At 34.4% G+C, this 23,114-nt stretch overlaps 1 protein-coding gene across 1 annotated transcript in view; it reads right to left on the bottom strand.

Moving 5' to 3' along the window:
• Positions 1-1,395: 1,395 nt before the first annotated feature.
• The window catches only part of GXYLT1 (glucoside xylosyltransferase 1), a gene marked incomplete at its 5' end in the record, with an annotated part of 45,965 nt that continues 24,246 nt past the window's right edge, over positions 1,396-23,114 (bottom strand). The window contains 4 exons of the mRNA XM_011999059.1: positions 1,396-5,019; positions 14,242-14,414; positions 14,710-14,833; positions 22,524-22,775. Of these exons, the coding sequence (XP_011854449.1) occupies positions 4,858-5,019; positions 14,242-14,414; positions 14,710-14,833; positions 22,524-22,775 (711 nt within the window). The remainder of the gene's footprint in view (positions 5,020-14,241; positions 14,415-14,709; positions 14,834-22,523; positions 22,776-23,114) is intronic.

The raw sequence follows: 23,114 nt of genomic DNA, 5'->3' as shown, positions 1-23,114 counted from the left end.
ATGATGAGAGAAATTTTCATTTCTATTTTTTCTTATCTTTTTCAAAGTCCCATTAAACATTTGAAATTACTGGTAGAAATGAGGTGATAATAAATATTTTCTATTTAAAAGTCTGACATTGATATGCAATCCATTTTAAACTGTTACATCCAATATGCTATTCTGTTTTTCTCATTAGTCTTTAATTGCTAAATATTTGAATAACATATTAATTTGTTTTTTTAAAAAAAGAATTTTCTTGTACCATTTTTAGATTTCTGTCTTAAGTTTATATAATTTTGTAAAACCTAGTTTCATGTTTAATGAATTAAGAAACAACAACATCAGAACAGTTTAGCCAGACTTTAATAGGCAAAAAAGGGTTGCTTTGGCATTGTATAAAAGAATAACTGTTATAATACAAATCTTTATTTAATCTACTTTATTAAATATTAAAATGCAATAAGGCAATTATTGTTTTAAGACATTTGAAACTGCATTTAATAAATGGGTAACTGGCCCCACACCTGACATACTGCACCCCTACTTTTCTTCTCTACTCTAAGGAACCAAAAAAATTATTTTAAGAAACAAATCAGTGGCCTTCCTAAAAACATCTCAAAGAAGTTCTGATTACTGCTAAGGTATTTATTAAATACAAATATGTGAAAAATAAGACAATGAATAATATCTTTTAAGGTATTTCTGCTGTCTTTTGTCCTCTTATATCTACTCAGAATGGTTCAACTGAAAGTATCCTGACTGAGGAATAAATTGGTGTAATTTAGTTTAATTTGCCATCCAAGGTTGGGCAGTGATTCCCAAACCTGGCCTCTCATCAGTATCATCTGGGAAAACTGCTGCAACACATTCCTGGGCCACCTTCAGATCTAATGAAGCAGTCCCCTCCACTTCCAACCTTCACTGGGGAATATGTAGTTAGTCTTGCAGTCTAACACTTGGGATAGATAAAACGATAACGCTAAAAAGGAAGATACTTGTATTTCCACAGGGAAATACAAACTGGGATCCAGTAAAAAATAAAACATAAAAATAATAAAAATTTTAAAATAAAAACACACACACACACAAAATGTTGAATTGGGACTAAATGATCAGTAAGTTGGGTGATTGGGAGACAACTCTAGTACTAACAAATCAAATACAGCAGGCCCTGCTGCCCCATTCCATGGAAGTCAGCACCTTTCCTGACCCCAGAGAGCCTAGGCAAGCAAACGGATGTAGCATGAGGGCTACAACTCAAAAAGTAAATGTTTCCACACCATTTCTCTCCATCTCTACTTCTCAATTTTCCATACACGCATTCCATCTTTTCTCTTCCTCTGCCCTTTGCCATTCCCATTCTTACTCCTTTCTCTTTCCTCACCCCTTTTATCACTTCCTCTCTTTTCCTTCTTTTTTGATTTAGTTACATCATTCTTTTCTTCTCTACTTTCTCTTCCTGAAAAACTCTTCCTTACATAAAATAAACAAATTCATACTGGAGATATATGTCAGAAAACATTCAGCCTGAGTAAACTGAACGCTCTGTACAGAAAACAACAGAACAAAACAGAACTTCAAAAGTAACACTGGTGTGGCCTAACATAAGCCACAAAGAATGCTTCCAAATCCATTATCTCTTCTGAGTCTCATCTTGTGAGGTTTGAAGGGTACACTGATTGTACTTTAAAACCTAAGGCACAGAGAAGGTTAAATAACATGCCTGAGTAACTAAGAAGAGAATCCAGATCTAGTTCACAATCTGGTCTTCTTTTCACTATACCAATAACATCTGACTGGAGGCAAGATGAGAGAGCAATGAGTAAGCACTATTATTATTTCAGGGCCTTAAAACCCTTATATATTATGAACTACTCTTCATTAGAAAAAAGTATGCACTTTCTTAAAGCGTAAATCACAATATATATTTTTAAAGGTTTCCCAAGTTCTTTTCTACTTCACACAAATGAAGTCTGACTGCATTTTAAAGGCATCCCACTTTGGTAATACTGTAGCCCAGAGATAGTTCTGAGGTCAAAATACATAGACTCAAATAATAAATCATGTAATTTATATAAACTGCATAGATATATGTTTTATGAAAGACCATTTATATGAAAATGGAATACATTCTCTAAGTTGTCCATCTATAATTCAACCTCTCATCAACTCCAAGAACTGCATTTCTTTAGAATTCAAAAGAAGAATTACCTTGTCTAAAGATAAATTCAGAAAATTCATTTAAAAATTATTATACACATTTTGTGATACCTTTAATTTTAGGCAGAAACAGTACCTAAAAGAGAGCTTTCACTATTAATTCAATTTATGGTAAAACGATCAATCAGGTCAGGTCTAAATAAACCAGATGAAGAACCTTCCAACTGATCCACCATGTAGAGTGTGTGACAGTGTAAATAATCCACACCATGAGTGAGACCACAGCATACAGTCCAGTTGGATTCAACTGTGACCACGCTCTATACAAGTCCCAATCAACTAGAGCCCATGGGGCTGAGACTCTCCGTTCACTGAGGAAATTAAATCTTATCGAACTTACTAATATAAATTCATATCTTGTCATTAACCCCAAATGCTTCCTCTAATATTTCAAAATCACATTTATAATCTACCAACTGTGCCAAGAATTGTGGTATCCTAACTTCAAGTTGGCAAAATAATTTCCAGTGGTTCCCACAGTAGCTAACATCAAAGTCGTCTGAGGTGACTGTTAAAAACAAAATCATCATGTGACTTATATTCTGTACCCTGATTCTAACAAACCAACTAGAAGATGGCATATTTGAGATAATCAGGGAAATCTGGCTATGAGATGAAGCCGAAGGACTGCTGCTGCTTTTGTTAGGTGTGATATCATGGTATCTACTTAAAGTGTTCACAGCAGTGAAATAACACGATGTCTGGGATTTTAAGATACTTAAGCAAAGAAAAAAATGACGACGCAAACATGGTAAGATAGTGGTAAGTGTCAGATCTGGATGTTGTGCACTATTCTAGTTTTGTATAATTTTTAAATCTCTTCATTAGAAACTTTTTTACAGACTCCATCCTAGATACAGCATGCCACAGTCTCCAAAGTCCTAGCTCAGGAATCTACTCTTAAGCTCCCAACAAGAATCTTATATAGTCAGGCAGGCAATGATCTATTTGAGGACCATTAGAAAAGATCTCATACATACCCTCCAAACTTTACATTTTTAGTATTCTCATTTTCTACTCAGTACGCTCAATTTCACAGTTTCTTATATCCACCACGGCATTCTGCCAAGGAACTACAACTTGTGTTCTCTAAACCCATCTGTTCTAAGAATGCTGGGCTGGTTATCAACTTCTAATGCACCTTGCTTAAACTTTCCTCTCTCAATTTGCCCCTGACTGAACTGCAGATAACAGAACAACTGTACTAACCATCTCTTTCTGCACATTCCATGTCTCCACAGAGGTCACTGTGTCTTCACAAAACTAACTGCCACGATTTTCACTGGTGATATTTTTCCTTCATGATTTTCAATTTTCTACTTGAGCATTAAAATATCAGAGAGAAAAAGAAGATAACCATATAGATAATCATGCTGTTGGTAAAATAAGATATGTGCCCCAGCATAGTATATGCTAAGTATTCAGAGTCTATATTTATATTAGATAACAGGTCAAGAATGCCAAAGAAACAATATTTTTCTCAAGATTTAAAAAAAAATTAACTGTCTTAAGTGACACTCAAAAAAGGAAGATATGCACATCAACCCAATTAAAACCACATTTTCTATAGGTGGATGTAACAATCTTAATCCAAATCATCCACTTAAGTTGTTTAACTTACTTAAAGTAAGGCTCTAGATATTTGCTTCTTCAAAAGCATCTTGCAAGGCTATTATGAGGTAGAAGACAAGTTTAAATGGACCACATTTTTCTACTCCATTGTAACTAAAATTACTACTCACAGAAAGTATATAGCTTATGTATTTTGGTCCATCACATTTTCCACCATCATATGAGTATACTCTTAAGGTTCTCATTTTATCATCAGCATAATACATTTTGCTTCCAGAATGCCCAGTAAAGCTGACGTTTTTCATTTAAAGTGATTTAAAACAAATTCCCAAATATCTATTTAACAATCTTAAATCTGAGTTTTGGCAAGACAGTTTAATGCATACAAAATGAAACACTACATTTCTCGCTCGCTCGCTCTCTCACACAAATGCGCACACACAGATTAAAACCCCAAAGTTTTCAGTATTTTTCCTCTACCTTACACAGTTCAATTTTTAACATGCAGCTTACTTATAATCTAAAAATAATTTTAAACATGATTGTCATAAAAATATTTTAAAACAGAGATGAAATGTATAAAGGCACACATAGATTGTCAATGGTTACATCAGTTACGTCACATTTCTTTAGAAACAGAACTGTTTCTGCTCCTGTAAACAAACTTTTTTCTCACACATTTAAAGTGAGGTTAGTGCTGACATAAAATTATTGCTCTACTCACAGTCTGAGTGTTTGCACTGTTTGAGGTACATTTTCTCCATCTACACACCCCTACCACTCTTGAGAGTATGAGTCAACAGAAGTCTGCAGGTTAAAACCATTCAATAATATTTTCATCAATACTGGAATGATAGTTACATTACAAAATATCAGAGATAAAAAATGTTTCATTGTTGAGGCCCAAGATTTTAACTTATTCTTCATTACCTGAAAATACTGCTCATTTAACTTCTTTAGGGGAAAAAAATTATTCTGGAGATGAATAATTCCTTCCTGAATACTTCATCCAAGACGATTCCTTCACACTTGTCCTCTGATTCTTTGTTGTTTTCATTCATTTGATTTAGCAGTCACCAAGAATCACTTTTCCTTTGGTGATGTGGCATAACGATCTCTTACACTTTTTGCTAGTTGTTTGATAAATATTTTGTAAATTTTTCCACAGTATGTATGCACTGTTTTTTGTAGTTCCAGTTCTAAAGGTTTTAATAAGGAACGGATGTTGTCATCTTCAAAAGAGCACTAGAGAAAGAAAATTTTAAAAAATAAAAAATTTAAAAGGCAAAAGTACGTATATAAATTCAATTATTTTCCAAACTTCTTCAATCAGTTTAATATGAACGATCTCCATTTAACGTCTCACAGAAATTAGATGTTTAACAAATATTTTCAATAAATTAAACAGAACTATTATCTCCCATTAAAGAAAGATAGCCATGGTAAATCTCTGGGGGAATCCTGGAGAACGTGCACAAGGGCAGAGAAGACTCTGAAATACTGGTTAAGAAGACAACCAAAAGCCCTACAAGTTTCTGGGCGAAACTAATAAAAGCTAGACTGGCTAAAAGAAGAGCTTGACCACACACCACACCCACGTACCACCTTTTAAAAACCACTCTGGTAATAATACTGCTGAGGCTGGAATTGAAGGAAATGAAGTAGAGGCATATGGCAGGAGGAATGCAAGATGATAACACAGTTCAGCATTTCCCACAGAACCCTAACTGCACAGAAAGATCCCAACAATAAACACATTTGAAAACCGCTAAATATTAGGCACTCCTCATGGGGATTCAGACTGGCACAGGCAAAAGTCTAAAAACTAAAACAGAAAATAAATCTGTTGAGTATTGTTTGACTGTTTGTCCCAAGATATATTTTTGGCTAGAGTCCTTCTCTTACTATAAAATATACTAGTATCAAGAAATATATTTTGGAAAAGGCTGTGGTACTAAAGTGGAAATAATGTGTAATCTTTGTATCTTCAACCAGGTATTTTGTGATTTAGTATTTTCAACTAGGTAATTTTCAAGTAGAAAGATGGATGGGGCTTAAAAGTAGAACATTTTACATGGAAGTTGAAGTTGGTGAAAAATGCAAAATCACAAAGGAAATTCAGAACCAGAACTCTCCCAGGTTATCCCTAAGGTTCACTAGCACGCTGAGGGAGAGGAAATGAAAGCATCACCCCAAGCACAATTAGTGAGTCTGCAGGAAGCTGCAGTCAATCTATGGAGAAGAGGATGAACTTGGATGTTTGTTTAAAACATGGGTTTTGTCACTGTAGAGATGCAAAGAGATCCTAAACTTTGACATCTTTTGAGCAAGAAAAATCGTAAGTATTAACTGCATAAAACCATCACCCTTGGAGTGATTTTTAAAAATCAATCACACATACTCCAGATAAACGTCTAAAATTGTTTTGAAGATAACATTTTTAAAAAGAGGCGGGGAAACTTAGCCAGGAACAATGTCATGAAAATAACAATAGCACATAGAGTGCTCGCTACCTACATGCCAGGCACCATTCTAAGAGTTGTACATGTATTAACACATTTAAGCCTCACAATAACTTTACAATATAGGTAATATTACCTCCATCTGACAATGAAACAACTAAGACAAGGAGAGAGGATTTTCTCACAGTTATAAATCCAGTAAGTGGTTAAGCCAGGATTCTGTCCCAGCAGTCTAGATCCAAAAGTCCATGCACTTAATTAACCACCAGACAGCACTACTTATCCAAACATTAAGCAAACAACACCATGCCAACTCAGTTAAAAAATCCTGTTGAAGGATGAAGCTCAGTGAATGGTGGAAATCTGGGGAAAGTGCTGTACTGTAAATAGATACACAAATTTGTTTGGGTTAAAAGTGTAGCCAGGCTGAAGAAGGTAAACTTCATCAAGTGATACTGTCAAGAAATAGTTCAATGTGTACAAAAAACACTTGAACAACTGGTTGAGTGGTGGAAAATTACGGGAAGCCCAAACTACTGTGATCATTATTTTTACTATATAATAAAATGAAAACACCATGAAAGCATTTAAGAATAGAGGAAGACTATTGATTCCCAGGAGTATGGAGTACTCGAGATTCAGTTTCTTTGTTTTCATGTGATTTAAATCCCAGTGTTTGTGGTTAAAACATATTTTCTTCTTCACTGGGGGAAAAAAAAGCCCTTTGATGAATATTTTCTTAAATAAAAACAGTGTCTCATTAGACCTCTTTCTGCCCATATGACAAAAGCAATTTGAATCTAAGGAAGAAGATAAATTTCCAAAATTTCCACCTATATAAATATAGTCTAAAGACACTGCATTCTGCCATTTACATAATCTGCAGTGCCTGCATATTTGTGCAGTACATAACCTACATCTGGGTGTCCCTTTCCCAGAGGCCACGCATGCCCTTACCTGACTCCAGACCTTTTTTCATACTATACGCCTGACTTGTCCTTACCTTTTCTTCTCTGCCTGGTACTCATCATCCTTACAACTTAGTTCAAATGTCAGCTCCTCTGAGAAGCCTTTCCATGTACAGTTAATCATTCCCTCTTTTCACTGGCACAGGACCCAGTACATTAATTTTTAGGAGGCTCGTGCTTTATACTGTCAGTTGAAGAACAGGAAACAGTGAGGCTGTGATGACCATAATTAGGCAATTTGAGGTATTTTCAAAGAATAGTACATCTTTGGAAAATATAGGAGAATGGCAGTTCAATCCAACAAATCCTAAGTGTTAACTATATGCAAGCCAGCACTATGGGAAGGAAAACATTCAAGACTGCTTTGCAGAGATAGTTACGCAAATATACACAAGGTGTAAAGTAAATAAAATATAATATAATTCAGAATGAAATGCATGATGCAGAAAATACCTTATAGAGCCATAAAATGTTTTGTTCTGATTTTGAATTTGCAATTTTTAAACAATATTTTTATTCACTCAACAACTAATATTTAACAAATATGCATGGACTATAAAAACAGATTTGCTGGCAGACATAGCCATGAATTCACACTTTAAAGATAGTTCACATCCTTTATAATTCATACTGTTCACTGCATTCCATGGCTATGACTAAGCCTCTGTCTGAAACTTGCATAAATATCCTTTTCTGAACACAATTCTTTTAAAAATTACACTTCTCACTGAATTATAGATAAGGAAATATAAAAACACTAAGCAGGAGCACCATAAAAGACTGATTAACTTCATTAAGTTGAAAAATGAATAGATGTAAGCTGTAGTTAACACAGACCCAAAACAAACACAAAAGATAATTAATCATCTGAAATCCTTTAAAAAATAAGATTTCTTTTTAAAAAATCAAGTGTAATTAATCAACTTAAAACTATTACTCGGATTTTTAAAGGTATACACTTATAAACCAAAGAAAAGATCAAATAAAACTAGGGAAATTTAATTCTCTAATAGTAGATTTTTTTAATACTCAAAGGAAACAAAGGAATCTCATTTTTATAGGAATGCATTTCTCTTCTATCCTGCAAAGTCTCAGAACCCCACAAGCACTTTTCTTCATTTTTATCACCTTCTGACAACCCATAAAAAAGCATTATTAAAATACAGTATTAATTTCTGAAGGTATACGAGGCCTGCTACATTAAAATGAACATCAACACTAAATTTTATAATTCATCAGTGAGTATAGTCATACCATGACAAACTGATTGTTTAGAAGCTGCATCTGTCAAATTTATAGGAGAAACTTAGCTAATAATACACTGAAACCGTAGCCCACAATGCTGCTAGCATTTTGTCAACCATCAAGTTTAAGAAACAGATTTCTGGGAGAAAACTTTAATTCCTTTTCATGGCAGATCATCACCTTAACATGGCGTATCATCTCCACATCCACTTCATTTCGGCCCCTGCTGACTTTCATCCATCACTCCAGTCACACTGAACAGATGGATGCCTGACCTCTCCGTGGATCTTTTCACAGCCTCTGAACCTTTTTCTCAGGCAGTTCTCAGCCCAGACTGCCTCCACCCACCTGGCAAACTCTTACTTATTCTTCAGGGCCCACTTCAAAAGCCTCCTCTTCAAGAAGGCATTCCCTGGCCCTTCAAGGCAAAACTGAGACACTCTGTTTCACAGTTCTAGAACAATCTCTGTCACCATGGATTGTAGTTACGTGTTTTTATTCTCACTGCTATCGATGAGGCTATACAGACCAGAGGATTTCACACTATCAAATAATGAGAACCTAGTAAACAGGGGTCATCGGCTTTTCTCCTGACCCCCACATTTAAACCAAAGTAGCACTCCCATTATTTGCTTTGTTTCCACCCATGTAAGATTAAACAGTCTAGCAGAACAGACAGCATATCTAAATGAGAGTTGCGTGATCACATGTATTAATACTTCTTCCTTAATAACAGTGAAACAGCTAACCTAGATAGTGATACAACTTGTTAAGTAACAGCATACATCCAAACCTCCCCTGAATTTGCCCCAAGTCTTGGTCCTTAACATTCACAGAGATATGGTTCATGCACCCATCGAGAGGTATATGAAGTATTAATCATGTCCCCCATCAATCCACCCTAATTACATAAAAGGTAACTAATGAGAACATGAAGAAAAGAGAAAACAGACAATTGGGGGATGGGGGAAAGAGGGGCAGTATAATTTTTTTCCAAACTTTTAAAGCAAATGCTTAAAAGACAAAACTTTATTTACGAAAGCAACAGAAAGACAATACTTAAGCATAAACTTAAGTTATATTCAAAACCTACAGGAAAAAACCTGTAAAACAGGGGTGTCCATCTTTTGGCTTCCCTAGGCCACATTGGAAGAATTGTCTTGGACCACACATAAAATACACTAACGCTAACAATAATGAGCTAAGAAAAAAAAAATCACAAAATAAATGTCATAATGTTTTAAGAAACTTCACGAACTTGTGTTGGGCCACGTTCAAAGTTGTCCTGGGCTGCATGCGGCCCATTGGCCACAGGCTGGACAGGCTTGCTATAAAACATTCCTAAAAGACAAATGTAAAGACAGCCCTTGTTCTTAGTTGGGATGTCTCAACACCATCAAAACGTTAGCAGTCCCTGAGTTAATATATGAAGCTAATACACTCCCAATAAAAATACCAATTTTTTTTTTTTTTTTTTTTGAGACAAAGTTTCGCTCTTCTTGTCCAGGCTATGGTGCAATGGAGCGATCTCGGCTCACTGAAACCTCCACCCACCAGATTCAAGCAATTCTCCTGCCTCAGCCTCCCGAGTAGCTAGGATTACAAGCACGTGCCATGATGCCCAGCTAATTTTTGTATTTTTAGTAGAGACGGGGTTTCAGCACTTTGGCAGCCAGGCTGGTCTCCAACTCCTGACCTCAGGTGATCCGCCCACCTCAGTCTCCGAAAGTGCTGGGATTACAGGCGTGAGCCACTGTGCCCAGCCTAAAAATACCAACAAGATTTTTTAATGGATTTGATACTTATGGAAAAATAAATATACAATAGCTAAGAAAACACTGAAAAAAACAGGCTATAAAGAGGGAGTAGCCCCATCAGATATTAAAACACAGCAAAGCGCCTTTATAATTAAAATAGTGTGTTATTAGTGTACAAATGAACGGACCAATGGAACAAAACAGAAAAGTCAGAAACTACAAATGGAATTTATGATAATGTCAGTATCTCAAATCTTTTGGTTAAAGACAGTCTTTTATTTTATTTTGTTTTTTAAAGACAAAGTCTCACTATGTTGCCCAGGCTGGTCTCAAACTGCTGGGCTGAAGGAGTTGCCTGAGCTGGTCTTGAATTCCTGAGCTTGCCCACCTTGGCCTCCCAAAGTGCTAGGATTACAGATATGAGCCAGTGCACCCAGCCAAAGATAGATTTTTCAAGTAAATGGTATTGAGACAAAAGGATAGCCATTTAGAAAAAAGTCAAATAGTATCCATTCCTCACCCAATACAAAAGAGTAAATTCCAAACAGAGCAAAGGTCTGAATGTAATAAATGAAACAGCATATGGAGGAATTATTCTATAACCTGTTCTGTAACCCAAGTGTAGATTGGAAAAAGCTTTCTGATAACGACTTTAAACAAAAAAAAAAAAAAAAAAAAAAAAAGGGGTGTTAGGCTAGGTGTGGTGAGTTATCCCAGTAAACCCAGCACTTTGGGAGGCCAAGGTAGGAGGATTGCTTGAGCCCAGGAATTCAAGACTAGCCTGAGCGAACATGGCAAAACCTCACCTCTACAAAAAATACAAAAATTAGCCAAGCCTGGTGACATGCACCTATAGTCCCAGATACTCGGGAGGGTGAGGTGAGAGAATCTACTGAACCCAGAAGGTCGAGGCTGCAGTAAGCTGTGATCGCACTACTGCACGCCAGCCTGCGTGATACATGCCTGTAATCTCAGCCACTATGGAGGCTGATGCTGGCAGACTGCTTAAGCCCAGTAATTCAAGACCAGCCAGAGAAACACAGCAACATCCCCATCTCCATAAAAAATACTTAAGTTAGCTGAGTGTGGTGGCACGTGCCTATAGTGCCAGCAACTTAGGAGGCTGAGGTGGGAGGATCGCTTGAGTCCAGGGGATAGAGGTTACAATGAGTCATGACTGTGCCACTGCACTCCAGCCTGGGTGACAGAGCAAGACCCAGTTGTTAATTAAAAAAAAAAAAAGAAAAAAAAAAAAAAGATAAACTTATTACATGAAAAATATTATACAAACTGAATGGCATCAAATACAATAAGTCAAATTGGTAGAAAAATATTCACAATATGTATCACAGGAAAAGTACTAATATTCCTAACATACAAAGAACTTTTAACAATTAAAGGAAGGAGAGGGTGACAAAGCCCAAACGCCCTCATGGTAATAATGATGGTTGTATAATTCTGCAAACATGCTAAAAGCTACTGAATTATATTTTTTAAATGGGTGAACTTTGCGGCATATAAATTATGTTTCATTAGTTATTTTTTAAAAACCTATAGAAGTATAGGTGAAACATTTAAAAGAAAATTTACCCCCAGAAAGATATATAAATAGTTCATAAATATATAAAAAGATTAAACTTCATTCAAAAGAGAAATGCAAATTAAAACTACACTAAGATTCAATTTCTCACCCATCAGAATGACAAAATTTTAAAAGCCTAATACTATACTCTGTTGATGAGGATGTGGGGAACAGACTGTCTCATAAATCATTGGCAGGAATACAAACAATCCCTACGGAGGAACACAGGTAATAATTTCAATCCAATAATCCCACTTCCAGGAATTTACCATGAAGACTCACCTTCCAACAATACAAATATATATATGACACAGCTAACTGTACATTGCTGCATTATTTATAATTCAAGCTACTGGAAACTACCAAAATGTCCAAACATAGAGAATGGTTGAATAAACTCTGGTACATACATAAAATACAGTACCATACAGTTGTTTTTTTTAAAAAAAAAAAAAAAATTAAGAGAGAGAAATATCTCCAGAATATTTTAAGTATAGAAAGCAAAGAATGAAGGAAGATATACACTAAACTACCTTTTGTGTAAAAAAATGGAAATTACAAAACATACACACATCTGCTCGTCTTATTAAAAACACAGGAAGGATAAACCAGAAAACAATGAAATTGGTACCCTATAGAGGTAGGGGGCAGTTAGGATGAGAGGGCTAAGATAACAGGTTACATGAGAGTAAACTCTTATGTAATTCTGACTTTGTGAAGTGTATTAACATCCCCCTATCAAAAAATGCAATTATATCAACAAAGATAGTGGGAAAAAAACTAAAACTGAAAGCATACGGAAACAAATGAATCCAACTGTATTTCAAATGAATAAAATAATCACACTGAAAGATCAGAAAAAAAGAACTAATCCAAGTAACTTATGAATACAGTATTGAGTACACACCCTTGTCTGGGAGCAGAGGAGAGGAAGAGGAAGGACTGAAAACAAATCCTAAGCCATTTTGAGTAAGTTGGTTTGGGGGTGGAGACAATGGTATGAATGGAACATTTCTGAAATTATTTTAAATAATTGTAGGATTAAGCAAATGAGAAAATGTGTTATTGATAGAAGTCAGGATTCTAACTGTGGAAGAAAGGAGATAAAATATAGAGTAGAAGAAAGCAAAGAAGAGCCTTGGAAGAATGGCCTGGAATTAGAGAATCAGGTGTGAACACATAACATCATGTGTGCATGCTTATACTTCCTAGCTCTGCCACTGAGAAAGCTCAGAAGCAATGAGACCATGGTAGCAATAAACATGCTTAACATCCAGAGCCTACTAAAGGGAAGCAGAGCTCCTTTGACAGATGACTAATTTCAAGGGTAGGGCAGGGAAAGTATAAAATAAACCTGGAATATTTTGTTGGAACAGAAAATAAAGGAGGTACTCAAAAAAAGTCATGAGCACATGTCAAAGAGGCACAAGAAGTAGCCACTGGGGCTCCCAGTGGCCATATCTGGAACAACTTTAGCATCAACCTAATTAGAAGGAAATAATGAATTATAAATCACTGGAGAAAATAAGTATCAAAGGGTTCATACTGATTATATAAACGTCAATATATGTGCAAAAGGGAGAGCTCTTCCTTACAGATGCATGCCAAGCGTCAAATGATGTATGTGGAAGGAATGCTAGTATTGAACAATCATCAATTTGCAAATAACATAGTGAAGATTGTTTTGAGCAAGAACCAACAACAGATGCTAAATCTTGTAGGAAAATTTTAATGAGAAGCAGAATATTTACATGATTTTAAAAGGTTCTCCCCATAGGCTGCTTATAAAAGGAAAAATAACTACACTGTGGAGAAAATTAACGACATTTTGACTGACTGATCAAAATCAACATCACCAGCAAGGGGCAGACAAAGGGGACTATGACTATGAGAGCCTGAGAAGGACATCTCACCACCTATAGAGTATTCTGAGCAGATATGTATATCCTGAATCTAATTGTAAGGAAGCATTAGGCCAAAATGAAGAACATTCTAATAAAAAAAAAGGTGTGAAGAGGCTCTATTGTCAAAATATGCCAATGTCATATAAGACAAAGACTGAGAAACTGTTCTAGTTCAAAGAGAGTAAAGCCATATGGATGGCAGATTAATGTATTCCATCAGTATTAAATTTTCTAGCTTGATATATGTACTGTGGTTAATAAGAGAATGTCCTTTAATTAGTTTAAAAAAAAAAAACAACGAAGTTTTTAGGGGTAAAAGACCTTAATGTATGCAACTTACAATCAAATTTAAGTTTTCTGAAAAAACAACTACATTGTTTTCAGAAAAAAAAGTAGAGAGAATCAATGACAAAGCAAATAAGGCAAAATGTTAGTAACAGATGAGGCTGAGGGTGTATAAAAATTCTTTGTACTATTTTTGTAAACTAACCATTAGCTTGAAAGTATTTTCAAACACAAAGTTAAAAAAACAGAAAAGGCAAATCTTACATTTCTTAGTGCTTCATAAACAGCTCTAAATGCTGGTTGCTTATCGTCATGGTAAACACCTCTGTTCCCATGAAGAATAAAGATTCCTTCTTCTTCTGCTTCTTGGCAATTGCTTCCATATATACAATGATCTGGTCGATAATTCCATTGACACGGAAAAACAAAAAGGCTTTCTACATAAAGAGAAGACCAGACAATGAAGCAAATACCCCTAATTCCACAAATGTAACATTATGCAAAACTTTTAGTTAAAAAAATACAGCTCTTACAAGTAAGAATTAATGAAAAATGTTCGGCATTTAGATCTCTTCCAATTAAAGCAAAATTCAAGAAAAGTTTTACTCTGTCTTAAACATAAATAGCAATAATCATTAATATAAGACAGAATCAGATAACTGCATGTTTTCCTTTTTCACTCAGTATTATCTGTGATTTTTTAATGCAAATAAAAGGAATTTAGATAATTACCTGGATTATGAAAAAACACGATATTCAATAGATCTTGATCACCCCATGTGATGTTCAGTTTGTATTTTTTAAGCAATGGCATAAGTATATCTCCCCATTGTAGTCGTACAGTTGTCATATCATTCTGTTGATAAAAACATTCAAAAGATATTACAGTAACCCACAGTAACCATTACAAAGCCACAAAGAGAAATGCAAACTCCTCACAATATCAAGTGACATTTCCAACCCTAAATGTGAGAAGGGCTGTCCAGTAAAAGAGAAGATAACAAAAGGAAGTTGTATGTGGCAGTGATAAAACTAGTAAGTCAGGAAAGAAAGCGAAAGTAACTGTGTCCTTATCTTAAAATGAAGATAGTTTTGGTACCTATGTCTGTGCCTACGTCAGAGTTGTTGATGATTAAAACTGTTAACATATAAATTTAAAGTGCTTGGAATAGCACCTGACACATGGTAAATATTCAGTGTTAGCTATTATTATTTTTTTACCATGATGGCTATTATTCTCAGATTGATTTGCTTAACTTTTATAATTGGCAGTTCAAATAGATCATTCTGAAATTGATAAATCAAGTTAAAAAATGCATACATAACTAAAGTTAAACACTAAAAAACAGTATGATTGACAAAAATGAAGGCTGTAGAGGGAGTGGGGAAGATGAACAAAGCAGCAGAAATTTATGAGCTTTGTGTCTACCTGTAGTAAAAAATTCTCATAGAGAACTGGCCTTTTTATGATGGATTTTCCTATCCAAAAACATAATATGTCTTCCTACTTATTTAAGTGTTCATTTATCTTATTACATTTAAAAAATATATATATGTGTGTGTATATACACATATACTGCCAATTTCTTTCAAGTTTGTTCCTATGTATACTATCTCTTTTGAGAGGATTCCATTTTATCTTCTAAAAGGTTGCTACTTGTACATTAGAAAATGCACACAAAGAATTCTGTAAAGAGGCACCATGAATGACATACAAAGTCAAAGAAGATTTGCTAAGGAAAATAACTGGATCCAGTCTAGCAGATGTATGTAGTCCCATAAACTCTCACCGTCCCAGAGGGAGGCAAGTTAGGACTGGCATCTTTGGCAATATTACGACTGCACTCCAAGAAAGAGACCCCAGTCTCCTGATGCCTCTCATACTATTGAAGAGCTAACAGATTCACCCAACCCATTTTAATGACTGTAAGCTTTGCTATCAGAATTACAACTCTGCTAGCAAAAGTATTTTCCTATTCTTGGATATCAACTAATTGGCATATCAACACTGTTTTCAGGAGGAGACCATATAGGTTACTTAAGAAAGAACCCCTGGAGTCAGCCAGCACAGTAAACAGTTTGACTCTCCTTTTAAAAGCAGCAATTTCTGTATTTTAATTTTCAACCCAGCCAAATTAATTACACATCCTTAATGTTTACAGTAGTTTTAATAGGTTGGAGTTTTTCAGGGATATAAATATGTCATGCAAATAATAATTTTACATCCTATCTAATTTTTTATACCTATTTCTTTCACTTGTCTAACATGGGAGCTTGTTATTCCTCCACGCTGAAAACTGCCATTTAAATATTACTTAATAGTTATAGTGACAGGCACAGTGGCTCACGCCTGTAATCCCGGCACTTTGGGAGGCCTAGGCAGACACATCACTTGAGTTCAGGAATTCGAGACCAGCCTGGGCAATATGGTGAAACCCTGTACCGAAAGTACAAAATATTAGCCACGCATGGTGGTACACGCCTGTGGTCCCAGCCACTTGGAAGGTTGAGGTGGGAGGATCACTCGAGTCTGGGAGGTGAACGTTTGCAGTGAGCCAAGATCACACCACTGCACTCCAGCGTGGGTGACAGAATGAGACCCTGTCTCCAAAAAAAAAAAAAAAGTTATGGTAATATTAACAGATATCCTTATCTTCATTTTAACTGGAAAGCTCCTACTGTTTAGCCACTAAGCACAATGCTGCCTTTTGAAATAAGATAAAAATATTATACCAATAATCCATCAATTTATATTTCGGTTTTTTAAAATAAAGAAGGTACTGAATTTAATGCTTTTTCAGATACTGAATGTAATGCTTGTTTTTTTTTAATGCTCAAAACTTGTTATTTGAAAACCCAAAGTTAAATACTTAAGGAAGCAAGTAACTGAGTCCAGTGAGAACCTGGTGGAAGGGGTAGACTTGAATACTGGGCCTTTTAGATCTATGTGACCCTTTTAAACTATCCAGAGTAAAAACCAGTATTCTTCATAGTGCAGTTCACATAGTGTGCTAATATGTAAATTTTTTCTATGTCCTCAATAAGATTAAGTAATTAAGTACAGAAATTAAGAGTAAGATTCTGAAACTTTTACAGCAAGTTAATAGAATAGTTTTATGTCTACTTATTTTTCTAGCAATCTATCTTTTACAAAAGTATTGGCTCATAAAATACTGAAAATTTTTTAAAAATTAATTCTTTGACACAGTTTGAGAAACACTGTTATAAGCTACTGTATAATTTATAGTAAATTCAGTGATGATATAAACAATCTATCCTTCAAAAAAGAGAAGGCCAGAATTCGTGGAAAAAAAAATCCACATACTTAAATTGATCTGCTACAATTGTATTATCCTTGTGTGAAATTTCTTAGAACACAGTAAACAGTAATTATAACCAGAATTTTTTTTAACCTGGAAAACGACTAAAACAAGTTTTACTTAAGGAAACAATTTGAAAAGATAACTCTTAGAAATAAGTCATTGAGTATGTTAAGGAAACATTCTTAGGCTCTGAAAAGAAAAATATCAATTACACAAGGACAAAAACCAGCAACACTTTCAACAGGCAGAACTGGTGGAGCCCTTGTACAACACCACGTTAAAGTCTTCAAGTGATTCTATCTATTCAAATATACAGAGAAATATAGATATATATTTAAATTTTAAAAGCCAATATGAATCAAATATATATATTTGAATATATATCTTACAAGAAATGTATCTATTCAAAGAAAATCAACGAAAGACAAAATTAAGAGGCCAGTGCAGTCTTAGGAAAAAAATTAAAAAAGAAAAAAACCTTAAAGAAAAAAGTCCTATTAGAAAACTATTTGGAAAAGAAGAGATAACGCTAGTATTATCTGCTAATGATATAACCTAGACTATCCAAGACAACCAATGAAAAGTATGAGAAATGAGTTTAATAAAGAGGCATTACATATAAAAAGAGTTCAAGTGAGTAAGAAAGAGAAAACCAAGAAGTGGGCAAAGGATATGGGCAAGCAGCCATTCACAAAAGAAGAAACAGAAATGGCTACAAATTTTAAGAAAATATTTTTAACCACACCGGTAGTATAGTCAAGAAAATACAAAATTTAAAATATATTTTCAGCCATACAACTACATATCCATACTAGGTACACACAAAAAAAGAAAATAAAATCATCCATTCTCCACATCATACACACATTAAAAATGTGATTATGTATAATGACATAGAAGTCAGTCAACCAGTCAACTATTTACTAAATGAAAAAAGCAAGCTGAAAATGTATAAAAGAATCCTATATCTAAATGCTAATACACGCATATGCTTGTTTCAAAATATCTTTTTTTTTTTTTTTTTTTGAGATGGAGTCTCACTCTGTCGCCCAGGCTGGAGTGCAGTGGCACAATCTCGGCTCACTGCAACCTCCACCTTCTGGGTTCAAGTGATTCTCATGTCTCAGGCTCCCTAGTAGCTGGAATTACAGGCACCTGCCACCATGTCTGGCTAATTTTTGTGTTTTTAGTAGAGATGGGGTTTCACCATATTAGCCAGGCTGGTCTCGAACTCCTGACCTCAAGTGATCCACCTGCCTCGGCCTCCCAAAGTGCTGGGATTACACACATAAGTCACTGCACCCAGCCTCAAAATACACTTTTTAAAAGGTCCAAAGAACACACAGCCAAGTTTATAGTGTCACTCTGGGTGAAGGCATGAAAGTGTGGAGAGATATGTCAAGAGCAAATCTGTCTTTTTATTCTACAATGAATTTTTTGAATATTTATAAACATAATTTAGTTTCATAACATTTAAAACAGAAAATGTTCTAATTTTACAAAATTTAGCAAACCTATGACCAAATACATGTATGTTACATTAAGATCAATTAGTTTCATTTTTTAAATTAAGCATGCTTTGAAAATGTATGGACTATCATTATCAGCCTGTCCTATACATACATATAAAATTAAAGAGCATCCAACAAAAAAGTGGGAACTCATCAATTCCCAAAGACTAGTTACTTCACTTTAAAAAGTCCTTTGGCAAGATGTACATTGTTACTATTCTGCTCTCATAAGCTATGTACTAACACAAGAAAAGTCTTCTATCACATACATCTTACAAATATGTAAAAACACTGTAACTACTTCACACACAGTGTTCTCTTTTCCAGTATTTTTCAATAATTCATTCATGGCCTAGTTTCTAAAACCTTCATCTGACTCTCCTTTGCTAGCAATTATCTATCAAGTTGCTACTTTATGTCAGACACCATGCTAAATATTCTTAATAAAAAGCTGTACAAAAGACACATCCTGCCCTCAGTAGGTGGAGCAAACAGACAAAAAAAATACAAAGTAATATACAGACATTTGAAAAGGGCAAAGTAAACTAACAAAGAAAAGATTCCCACCATGTCTAATTTATACTCTTTGGTTTTTCTCTAATAAACAGGAAAAGATTAAGAAATACAGTAATACATTTTTTAGAAGGAAAGAAAATAAATACCCTAACAGGGATTCAACACTGCAAATATGATTATGCAAAATAGAACATAATCATTTAATCAATGTTATTCATTATCTAACAAATATACAATTATGAGATTAAAAATTATATGCTTTTTAAAAAGAATTTTTAATTTAATTTTAAACTAAAATATTTAATTAAATAATTAATTATTAAAGTATTTGAATGTAAATTTTTTTTTTTTTTCTTTTGAGACAAAGAGTCTCACTCACACTGTAGCTCTGTCACTCAGGCTGGAGTGCAGTGGCGTGATATCAGCTCACTGCTCCCTGGTTCAAGTGATTCTGTCCCAGCCTCCAAGTAGCTGGGAATACAGGCATGCACCACTATGCACAGCTAATTTTTTCTATTTTTAGTAGAGATGGGGTTTCACCGTGTTGGTCAGACTGGTCTCACACTCCTGGCCTCAAGTGATCTGCCCACCTCAGCCTTCCAAAGTCTTGGAATTACAGGCGTTGAGCCACCACACCTGGTCCTATTTTAACTTTTTAATATACATAACTATAATACATCAGGTTGGAAATGAACAGCCATGAGTGGTAAGAACCAGGTGACAGCAAAACAAATAAATAACTTAAACTATGACCTTTGTTCTAAATTTGTATTGTGGCTGTACATGGGTTAAGAACCATGAAGCAATAGTCGCCAATCTGTATAAAACCGTTTGGAAAGCAATTATAAGTAACTCAGTTATATTGCTAAATTTCTAAAATTTAAGTCCTGTGCTAGAAACTGTAGATGGCAGGAAAAAAACCAAGACAATGTTTGCTATAGACATAGAGATCAAGAAAAATAAAAATATATGAGAAAAGGAATTAAAAATCAATAAATTTTGTAGGACCATCTCGACAATCCTAAGTATAATAATATTTGAAAATGAAGCAAATCTGAGTATGTTCCAAGGAGCAAGAATAGGGTTGTTTGTAACATAGGAATAGTAGGTGTGAAGTAAATTATACCTGCTGAATTAATGTACAACCAATCATCTTGTATTTTTTTTCATAGTCAGTAATGTGCAGAAGAAAAAAAGGTTTGAAAGTTTAGAAATTATTCCAACCCCCATAACTACATCTCTAGGTAGTTTAGAACATGTCAGAGAAAAACAAAAGAAAAAGGGAAAGGGAGAAACTATTAAAGTATTTATGAATGATATTTAAATAAGTAATAGGTAAGTAAAAAAACAGTAAATCTGGCCAAGCGCAGTGGTTCATGCCTATAATCCCAGCACGGGAGGATCACTTGAGGCCAGGAGTTAAAGACCAGCCTGGGCAACTCTTTTTTTTGTAGAGACTGTTCTCTACAAAAAAGTAAAATAAGAATAAAATAATTTTAAAAACAATGGATTTGAACTATATAGCTATTTTTAAGTTGTAATCAAAGGGTGTTATATTATCCCTATAGTTCTTTGCAACACTAAACTTCTATTAATTTCATAAATTTCAAACGCAGTTATTGAGAAGTCACATTATTTTTTTGCAGATAATCTTACAGCACCATCTTCTGGTATAAGATCACTGTGCATAGTCTAACAATCAGAAAATAACAATCATGTTACTATCCTAGTTTTATTATATTTAGTACAACTTTATAGTACATGAAATTTAAAAATTCAAGATATATAATAACAAACTTGGTAACCAAAGAGAGATGTTCTCTGTTAAACAAGAGCAGAGGTTACCTAACACTGGGCTTATTATGGGCTTATTAATGCAATCAGTTGTGGGAGACAAAACTAAATTTAAAACAGGACTTTAAAAAGGTTCGGAAAAGGGAAGGCTAAAAAAAAAACTAAGTTTACCAGATCAACAGAATAGAACAGTGACCGGTAATAGCTGTCAGACTTCTAAGACTGAAGTGTTGGCATACGGTAATGGCTACAGCAGTACTGCTGCCTATACCAAAGGTAAGAGGAAACAGTTCCAAATGAGGCAAAGGCTTAAATCAGACATGTAGGAAGAATAAATTCCATCCCACCAGATACCATATCAAAAATACATGACAAAAATATATACATATAAATGTACACATATACTCATACCATAAAAGACATGATATCCCTTAATGTTTAACTGAGTCCTAATAAGACATAAAGGAATAAACAGGTAAGTCTATACTCCTAGAGGGAACAGTGTTTGCTCAGAAGTCACTGTTTTTAGCTAACATTTTAATGCTTACTTCATGCCAGGATCTACTAAGAATTTTCAACAGATCTCTTTTAAATTAACTTAGTTAAGTCTGTTTATTATCTTATTCAGCTGAGAGAACTTATACTTGAAAGTTAACTAAATGGCTAGTAGTTAAGTACTGCACAAGAGGCAAAGCTACACAGAAAGCCAGTTTGATTCCAGAGCAAGCAAACTACAGTGACTTGCAATTTAGATATAAAACTAATCTACATAAAACTGGTAAATGGTAGCACATACTGATGTCGTCTAAATGCACACTCAGAGAATTTAAATAGTCTGACTTTTCTACTGATCCCACAATTTGAAATACTGGAAACATGCAGGAATTTTTAAAGTTAACTTCCAATAACACCGTAATAGATAACATTTACTATGTGTCAGCCACTGTTCTAACTCATTTACTCCTCCCAAAAGTCCCAAGACATTGGTAGTGCTATCATTTCCATTTTACAGGTTGAGAACAAACAGGTTGCAGAGTCTATGCTCTTAACTGCAACTCCATGTTGTCCCTAAGGTATATCATAATTTAGATTCTATGTATTCTATGAATGTACAACTACAAAATAACATCTGCTTCCTGGAATGGCAATCTAGGGAGATGATGTTCACGACTTAGTGCACTGTTGTTTTACTTCATTGTCATGTCAACTGGTTTGACCTATTGTAATGCTGTTAAACAGAATATGAACACACTTCTAGATAAATCTAGATATCTAGATTCCTCTAATATTCTAGATTATTCTAAATAGAAAAATTCTTTATCAATTAAAAACTAAATTGAAAAGCCAACAATTTAGAAGGTTTTTAGAGAAATGTTAACAACTACCCGTATTAGTGACTTACCTTGAAATACTTCCTTCTCATTCGAGTCATATTCATCAACATAACTCCAGAGTTTACTCCAGTTTTTCCATAGTATGGATGCCTAGCAAAGCGATTATACCATCCTATTCGAGGTTCCTCATGTTCTGGTGCCATTGCAGCAATTTGTGTGGAATTAAATTTCTTTAGTAAAGACCAAATATCATCAACTGGTCGTAAAAAAAGGATATCAGTGTCGACATACAATAGTGAGTCAACTTCTTTCAGGATTAACTACAAGGAGAGATATTTGAATGATTAACTATAATTCTATTTTAAAAAGAAACATAAAAGCACCTCTAATTGTATAAGATACACCTAAGAGATTAGCTAATTTATATTATTTTAAGGTAATCTTTCCCAAATCTGTCATTTTTAACAATAGCATATATATAAAGATACTATGCTAACCTTCACATTAACTTTCAGAGAAGATATAAAAACAAACCAAAACAAATACTCAATTACAAAAATTGAGAGAATATAAAATTGAGAGAATAAAAAATTGAGAGAATATAAAACAAACACTCAATTATAAAAATTGAGAGAATTATAAAAACTGAGAAGATATAA

This window comes from Mandrillus leucophaeus, unplaced genomic scaffold (genome assembly GCF_000951045.1).
Source record: "Mandrillus leucophaeus isolate KB7577 unplaced genomic scaffold, Mleu.le_1.0 Scaffold580, whole genome shotgun sequence".
Taxonomy (NCBI): Eukaryota; Metazoa; Chordata; class Mammalia; order Primates; family Cercopithecidae; genus Mandrillus; species Mandrillus leucophaeus.
This window is presented reverse-complemented; position numbering and strand designations above follow the sequence as displayed.